The 9,311-nt window shown below is 40.9% G+C and overlaps 1 protein-coding gene across 1 annotated transcript; it reads left to right on the forward strand.

Annotated features, from left to right (window-relative positions):
* The first annotated feature begins 2,434 nt into the window (after positions 1 to 2,434).
* LOC308115402 (uncharacterized protein) lies at positions 2,435 to 4,331 on the forward strand. Its single transcript, XM_080472874.1, has 2 exons — positions 2,435 to 2,681; positions 3,010 to 4,331. Exon 2 carries the CDS (start codon positions 3,014 to 3,016, stop codon positions 4,058 to 4,060), a length of 1,047 nt encoding a protein of 348 aa, XP_080329000.1. The 5' UTR covers positions 2,435 to 2,681; positions 3,010 to 3,013; the 3' UTR covers positions 4,061 to 4,331.
* Positions 4,332 to 9,311: the final 4,980 nt, after the last annotated feature.

The following is a 9,311-nucleotide window of genomic DNA, read 5'->3' on the forward strand; positions in this document are numbered from 1 at the left end:
CAATCAGGAAGACAAATGCAGACTTCAAATATCCCACAGATGACCTCGTCGAAAAGCTACCAAAGAAAACACGGACGTGAGACTGGGCCACAGCAGATCGGACAGGCGAGAGGACGCAGACCTGTTGAATGTAAAGCTTGTGTGAGGCAGATACGTGGTGTGTTGGAGTGCAGATTCAAGTGTGAACACTGATGGTTACCTGATAACAATATTAAAGCGTGCAGGGGACAAAGGGTTTACATTCAGCAGAGATAATGATGTTGCAGGGTGATAGTAAGTATCTGATAAACAAATAACATTTTATTGTAAGTCGAGAAGGCGGGCAGCAACACTATCATTGTCACAATGAACCAAATGAATTTGTCACTGAAGAAAAATAAGCAACTGTATTGTGCAACACTGCAATTTGCCCATGTAATATGAGCATTCAATTACAACATTCTAGCTGTGCTTTATTTACTTTTCTTTTTTTTTTTTTCTTCAAAATTTCTTGTTCTTGGAAGATTAGAAAGCATTTTTCGGTCGTCGACAATACAAGTTGAATTTAAGATCCTGACATCACTAATGAAATATGTTTCAGTCATGTCATAAATTGTTACAGCATCGTGAGAAAGTCACAACACAGACTACAACAGAGACATATGTGAGACTCATAGATGCTGTCATTAAAATGGTAAAACTCAATAACTGCCATGGGGGGGGGGGGGGGGCAAAATAACAAACAAAACAAGAAGATATTTAGTTGAACTGCAACAGAAGCTCACCACTGACAACCTTTTCCTGTCTGACTGACTGACAAGCAACAACACCACTGAAACAATCTGTCAGTCTACTGAAAGATCACCGCAGGCAGAAACGACACAGATGTATTAGTATTGCTGTTGGCTTGTTTTCAGAAAGTCTCCTGACTGGCAATTCAAAATTGTTAATGAAAAATAAACTATCAACCAGACACAATACAGTGCACAAAGTGGAAAAGAATATTATCTTTCTGGATATCAGCAGCGTCCCAGAAGCAGGTTTCAATGACCTCTAAAGCTAAACTACTACTACTACTAATAAAAATAAATAAATAAATTCAGAAGCTTAAGGTAAACAACAAACATGCTACAGATCATGTTTATTATGCCGAGTTGTTTATTGAAGTCAATATGAAATTTGAGAAGTAGACTAGAGTGCAACCTGGGACGCCACATTAATTCTGATGCGTATTGATATGTATCTTATTAGGTTTCCAGTGCAACAGATTTGTCAGTTTCATCATAATTTGTTATAATGATTCCCGCAAAAACCCATATTAGCGTGTAAAATAAAGCTTTAAAATTAACTGGTGGATTTGATGAAAATATCTTTACATAGTGCTTAATTTGGTAATGAATTATCAGATGCAATCATATGTGTTACTGCTACAAGTCAGTGTAACCACAAGCTGTACTTATGTGGCCGTTTTCAAAAATACAAACTCAATCTTTAGGACCCGATATGATCTGCCGAATTACTATTTCTTTAGAAATTAGGTGACAATACCTTCACTGAGAAAGATCTGACTGTTGAAACATGTCTCCACTGTGGCCTCTGTGGTTACTGTGAGTCAGAGGTTTTCAACAAACACAGATGATAGGACACCCACACTCCACTTGATCAGGACGCCCCCCACATTTAGGGTACCGCAAGTGAATCCTGAGCAAAAGAATGATGTACAAAGTGGTTTGGCTTTCCATTCCAGTCTGCATTACTAAGTGCAGTAGCATGCTTTAGCTGAAGTTGGTTCACCAGCCATCCTAGTCAAGTGAAAAGCCTGAAGTTATGATGCCACTTCGATAAGGGATGGAACGTCTTTCACCAGGACATATGACCAGCTGATTCACTTTGACATAAAAGGCTACTTTAAAGTCTGGCTGTTGTAATTCATAAGAAAATCAAATTTAAAGAGATCAAATTGAAAGAGGTGAATTATATTTTTTCTTCCTACTGCCACCTATCTTGTTTTTTTCTTTATTTTATCTATGAGGTAAGATAAAAAAAAAAAAAAAAACAGCTTATGAGTTGATACATAAAATTTGTACACATGCATATGTTATGTGAAATAGGTAAAGTGGCCGAAGGAGGGATGATGATGCCTTCACCAGTGAATATGAAAGGCTGTTAATCAATATCAGAGTTGCCTGCGGGATGATTGTACAAATCACAGCCAACCTTGTAAGGTTTTAGGACCAATTCACACCACATAGAAGTAATCCTTTCAAAATATTCATTGCTTCAAAAACTATAAACAATGAAGTCTAGTAATTCAATTGTATTGCTCCACAGCACCGCAACAAAAAAATTAAGTAGGACAGCTCATCTAAATCGAGTAATTTCAGTTTCACTTATTGGTTTGAATGCAAGTACCCTTGCACAGAGTTCAAAAGAGCGTCTGGTGCGCCTGTCCTGGATGCGCAGCGCGCAACCATGCGCTGCACGGCAGCACCTGCTCTCTTCAGCACCGCTCACTTTAACAGAAAAGGTAAGCGCAGCCCTTTCCGGGCTATATGTAACACCCACAAAGTTGTAGCGTGAATGAAAAAAAAAAGTCAGTAATCAAAGTGCTCTGGACTGAGGCCGTGTAGCTCCGTGTCCCTGCAGAATAAACTGACTCGGTCAACAGTCGCTCCAAATCAACTGACGGGCGTCATCTTCAGGTGAGTTCAATGAACCCTGTTTAAATATCTGGTCACAGGCAAGACAGAGATGCTAATATTTAATTCATCTAAATGGAAAATGGAACATATCAATGATACTGAACATGAACATTTGTGAATCCTGAAAACGTTCTACATCATCATTAAAGTCTGTCCATATGTGTCTTATGTCCTGATCATGTCTTAAATTAACGTGGTTTGAACGTTTGGTCTTAATAATTTGTTAGTTCAACCAACTTCGACAAACTATGTGCTTCTTTTTTTTTTTATAGATATTTAGATATACAGATACATATATTTGATTGATTGATTGATTTTCTCTCACTAGCACCATGTCCACTGCGAGGAGCCCAGGCGGAGCCCCGGTGGCCACGTTGGGCTACTTGGAGCCCGAGCCGGGACTCATAGCTGTGACACGGCCCTCCCCGCTGGCTGGACCTCTGGTGAGTTTTCGGACCTACAGCAGACAACCCGTCACACGCCGCAAGAGAGAGATGATTCCCGCCGACAAGAAAGACGCCACCTACTGGATCAAGCGGGAGAAGAACAACGTGGCGGCCCGGCGGTCCAGGCAGAAGAGGAGGCTGAAGGACCTGATGGTGGAGGGTCACTTGCTGACCCTGAGCAAGGAGAACGCCCACCTGCGCGCTCAGGTGCTCACCCTGCAGTACAACCGCAGCCTGTGCGTCGACACGGGCAAAGTCACATTTGCGCAGGAAGATGCAACATCTCATGATGGTGTTTTGCCCCCCAGTTTGCCCTTACAGTCCGTGCAGGGGCACAGCCCCGCTCTCCTGCACCCAGGGCTATGGGGCAACAACCCAACATGTCTCGGAGGGGTGACACAAGAATCCGCCATGCACCGGATAAAGATCCCGTGTTTCAGCCCGGCGAGGTGTGCGGGTGTTTTTAATCCAATCCTCCAAGGCCTTTCCGGGACCAGTGTAGTTTCCGCCTCGGAGGACGGAGTGGGTTGCAGCAGGTCAGCGGAGGCCAGGATGGATGTCCAGCGCCTGCTGTCCTCCAGGGAAGACATCCGCTTGTCGACCGCTGCACCTGCACAGTTCCTCTCCCCGATCCCAGCCTTCCTGTCCACACCCGGCACTGTGCGCCCGGCGTCCGCCCTCCACTGCCCGTCTCATCGCTGGCTGCTGCCCCCGTCCAGTTCCTCGGCGGCGAGCAGACCCAGTGACCTAACACTGTGGTCCTCCTACCTGCCTCCCCCGGCCGTGTATCCCAGCCTGCCTTTACAACTACCGGAGACCCGGCAGGGTTTGGGCGTGGACGCGCACATGGAGATGGAAGTCAAGAGTCAGTTCAGCGGCGTCCCAGCGCGGGTGTCTCACGTCGGGCTGCACCTTCGTCCCGGAGGACTCTAGAAGTTTGTTACAGATAAACGACAAAAGTTTGCCGTAATTGCAGCTGTTGTTGAATTAATGTCAGTTAATACGCACTTGGATCCAGCCGCACACACAACTTGGGTTTTTGTTATTTGGCCATATCAAAAGCGGGGAAAGCTTTTATTTACTTGTATTTGGAGTTCTGTTAGAGTTAACGATATTATCAAACAATTCTAAAGAATTGTAGACTATTTTGTTTAAAACAACTCTATATATTTTTGCTTTTAGGTAATAAAAACATGTCAAATGGAATTTTTTTTTCAAAGAAACACTCTTTGCCATCACATGCATTGGCCGAGGGCTTAGAAAATGTATGAGATTTATTTTGGGAGGAAGGATTTACGTTTCTGTTGGTGCATTTTCAGTGATGAAAAAATATGTCAATGAAAGTGGGTGCGAGCTGACTTGGTATTCCCCTTCATCCCCACTGCGTGCTTTCCCAGCGCACTGTGATTGGATGGGGAAACCAAATGTTCAACCGTGTATTTGGAAACCCAGAAGCTCAATGAGTAATAAATCTCAACCTCTTTGTGGTTAAATTTGGATAGAATTAGGAATATTTCAAGATCATGAAATATGCACTAATCCAGACTGTTCAAAGGCATTTGGCATGAATTTATCCAAACGTGGGGGGTTTATTTATTAATACATTATAGAATAAGGAATTCTAATTATTTCACAGATCAACATACAATAAGACACTGTGACATTTCAATACTAAACGTTACAAAATGCAAAGCTAATTAAAGACAAACCCAATACTACATGATTTAATGAAAATGAGTCATGATTAGGGAAACTGATTTTACCCTCAACATAATTCACTGTTCAGTGATATGACTCAAGACGCCAACGCCTATATTGGTGATCGATGCCTCTGACTGAAACGAAAACTCTTCCTTTGCATGCATTTCTGACACACACGCAGGGGGCGCACGCACACGGACACACACACACACACACACACACACACACACACACACACACACACACACACACACACACACACACACACACACACACACACACACACACACACACACACACACACACACACACACACACATATTCCAACCACATACATTGTTCCGTTCTTTATTTTTATTTGGCTGCTCAAGTAGACTTATGAGGTACAGCTTTAGTTAAAATATTTTTTGTTCTTCTTAAAGCTCGAGACCCAGACTTAGATTTGAAAAGCACACGTTCAGTAAAAAAAAAAAAAAACATTTTCTAATAAAACTGACACTTCAGTGTGGAGTCATGAACAACAGGTCTGCGGAGACACCAGCAGAGGGAGCCACAACACAAACGGTGTGAGAAATGCAAACGAATTCACGACACAGATAAGGGAGTTATATCATTATCGCCTAAATCTGTCTAGAAAACTTAATTTCGATCTTTTTACAAGACCTCGGGGGGCACTAGGCCATTTGTCATTTGATTGGTTTAAAATTATTTTCCATTTTTGCAAAATAATTTCTCTATATTTCTTTGCTGACATGTTTTGCACCTGCTTTAAACAACAATGAGGGGTAACAAGGTGATGGAACTAATCCCGGTCGCTCTGGGTGAACACACTGACAGTACATCACAAAGCTTGCATGAATTAATGTATATATGTCCACAAAATATTTACAGCGACAGACAGTACCCATTAACCTCATGGGCCTGGATTGTTGGAGCTGGAATACCCAGAGAAAACCCAACAAGCACAGAGAGTATACACAACAAATGTTTGGGAACAGGACCTTCGTGCTCTGAATCCACAGCGCCAGCCATTGCATCACTCTGCCTTCCTTATGACTTTACTTTCAGATATAAGTGAACCTCGGAGGTATTCTCATGGCTTCAACGTTCAAAAAAGTATGGTATGCATTGTTATCAACTATAGTTGAAGTGATGTTTTTAAATATCACATATTTCATAAGTTGTAGGGAGAAAAAAATAGCACTATCATGTATGTGCATTCACTGGTAAAGAAAAACAAAAAAAACAGCAACTGTTCTCTTTGTGATTTTATTATTTTGTTCTTAAACATCTGCACGAGTGTATGGCATATCAAATCAAATACATAAAACATGGACTGACAGTCAATTTATGAAAAATTAAGTTCTTTGAATAACCATCTGGACGTTGAAATGAGGGCAGAGAGGCATTTGACAGATTTTGACCGCATGCAGCCTCCGTAAGCCAAATGTCAACAATAGCACAGTGCTGCGTCTTCACAAATCTCTTACGTCCAGACCAGTCACAACAGGAAACGTGCACTGCGTGTGACAATGTCTGTAAATAATGATTGTTTGGACAGTCTGCTCCCCAATCCATACAGTGATGAGTGACAAAACACTGCAGTATTTCTTGTTGAATATGGGGGTGCTGTACATTTATTAAAAACTTTTAAAAACGCAGTTTCACTTGTGCTCTAAATCTCTGAAGAACACTGTAATGTGGCCACACTTTAGTACAAGTTTTGCAGCTTTTCTCCTCATAGTGGTATTACTACTACCGCTGCCAAGACTGTTACTTCTGGGGAGCTGTGGATTGTTCCGAAAAAAAAAGAGAGTGCATCAAAGGGTCTGAACTGGAACGTATGCTCTTAAAACATGCAACTGAACACAAGACAACACATCATGTGGCAGCTCCAGCACACAAAACAACTGATCTGCTTCTATGAACCAATCAAAACAGCAGAATCCTCAATACTCATTAATATTTAGTAAAAACGTTAATGGGTGAATATTTCAACAAATATTATAAAATATAATAAATATATAATAAATATTCACAATCATGTATTTCAAGTGCTACATATTTTCATGCACTTACTGTTTTGTTTTGTTTTTAACTTCAATAGATTTCTGCTACCAAACTAAGTTGACCAACACTCTATTTTGGGAGAACACAGAGGAGTAGACACCACCGACACCACAAATGTTCGAGATCGGCGGGGTGGGTGGGAGGCAAACACTTTTCACACAACAAAAGAGGTGGACGGCGTTAAACACAGAACACCACCCATACAGTGCGACAAAAAGACTGGACTGAGAGGTGAGCAGGTGTAAGTCAGAAAGAAGCTGCCGTGGGCCCCCCATGTGTTTGAGCGAGTGACAGGTACTACAAGTCTAATCAACAGTGTGAAGAGAGCAAGAGAACTCTCTACCTCCTTTGACGTTTTGCAACAGCGAGCTTCGTGCGCTTCACAGGTAAGCTCTCGCAATTTTTCACATGTTAAAGAGGTTTGAACCAGATACACAAATAGATGGATTCAGGAAGGGGAATGTTTAGTGTTCCTGACCAAGGGATACTTAATTTATGCGCACGCATTACTTTTATCTTAGGTCAGTCACAACACAACACTAATGGATGCGATGGAGTCGGTCGTTTTCTGCCAAATGGAGCACTGAAGTAAAATAGGACGACCTTTGAAATGATGCTCATGCCCTGTAAATTAACTATAAATGTTTGTCTCAGTTATTTTAGAGTAACTGAGAAAGCGGAAGTGTTTACACCTCGTAAGTATCTGCAACATTAGTGCATAAAATGTCCTCGAACTCAGTCAGCAAACGGATGTTCCGAATAACATTTTAGTTTTTGAGAGTTGGCAATGTATCGTAAAGCAAGAAGGATGTCTCGCACATGTATTGTGGTTATTTTTAAATCACAGAAAAAGCATGATTTCACGTTACAAGAACTCTAACAAACGTCAGTCTTGCAGGTCCAATGTGTCCAACCTATTTCCTGATAAAACGTGCGAAGAAAATCTGAACCCAATAAAGTAAAAACAGCGTGTTCAGCGAAGGTAACGTTTGGTTTGTGTTTGTTTTGCCATTTAGGATATTAGTTATTTCTAATGTGCAAATGGGAAGGTTAAATAACTGGAAACACTTTAAGTTAATCTGAAGTGAAATCATTAGGTTCACAAACAACTTAACATTTTAATTAAGTTGGTATTTACTGGCTTGTTATTGTGCAACCATCTGAGTACAACACATGCAGTTGTGTATTTTCTGTTATCACTCAGTATCAATAACAAAACCTTATACATAGTTTGCAGCTCTTGGTACGACAATACAGGTGTATAAATAACAACTTTGTAATGGAGATGTTGATAGTAACACTGTGGTTTTCTTGGTGGCAGTAGGAATTAGATTTAAGCATCTGGTCTGATCTGACAGACACATTTTGTTTTTTTATATCAGCCCACCAGAGCTCGACCGGTATTTGGAACAAAGTGAGGTCTTGCTAAAATAAAAATACATTTTAAATTGTAATTTTTGACAAATCCACAATATGTTCTCTATTGCAAAATGCCTTTACTGTTGGTGATAAAAGTCTGAATTTGAGGTACCCTAAATAGCCACAGTTCTATCAATTAATAATATTGTGCCATAGTACTGATAGATACAGAATACATATACTGCATGTATTTGAAAATGATTTGTTCACACGTATATTGGATTGCACAGTAAGAAGATTCTAAAAGGAAATGTCACACATAACGGGAGAAGTAAAGATCTTTGCCTCAGCTCTTCAATGGTCCATTACAGCGGATATTCTTTAACAGACAACGCTATTAATTCACAGTGCTATCTTCCCCAAATGATTGGTATGGTTTCGGAAACTAAATGTCACTTATACACTCTAGTATATAAATATACTGTAAAGTGGCAGTTTGATCTCGACATAAACAGGTCTATTGAGGTGGAAATGTACTGTGTATGGACTATATAAACTGACCAATCTCCTGTTTGGGTAGTTATTCTAACTAATTCTGATGCGCTATACAGGGACAAGAAAGCAGATGTTAGAGTTTGATAAAACGGATACACTCCAAAAGAAGAAGCTTCTTACTAAAAAGCAGGCTGGCTATAATTAGTCAATAAGAAACAGGTGCAACTGTTCAGTCGAGTTGTGAGAAGGCTCTGCCTCAAGAGAGATTCACTCAGGAGTCCCCTTTCCATTTTTATTTTTCTTGTATGCATCTCCCTCTGTGATTATTGTTTTATGTCTTCCTGCTGTTGCTTTCTTTTAGGAGTACAATGCGATGTCCTTGTGTAGCCCACTGGTGTGCAGGTGTGCATGCTCTCACGCAGATGTACAAGCACACAGAGTCCACCATCTCACTGAAATGTAGCTTTGAATATTTTTAGCTTGATGTGCGATCCTACCACCACAGGGTGCATGGCCCCTTTTAAATATGTGTTTTGATGACTGTAGCTCAGTTAGAGGA

The sequence above is a fragment of the Lipophrys pholis genome (genome assembly GCF_963383615.2).
Source record: "Lipophrys pholis genome assembly, chromosome: 10".
NCBI classification, from domain to species: Eukaryota; Metazoa; Chordata; class Actinopteri; order Blenniiformes; family Blenniidae; genus Lipophrys; species Lipophrys pholis.

Bases quoted from the DNA above. Each gene is read 5' to 3' on its own strand.
- LOC308115402 (XM_080472874.1), top strand. From the start codon at position 3,014: ATGTCCACTGCGAGGAGCCCAGGCGGAGCCCCGGTGGCCACGTTGGGC.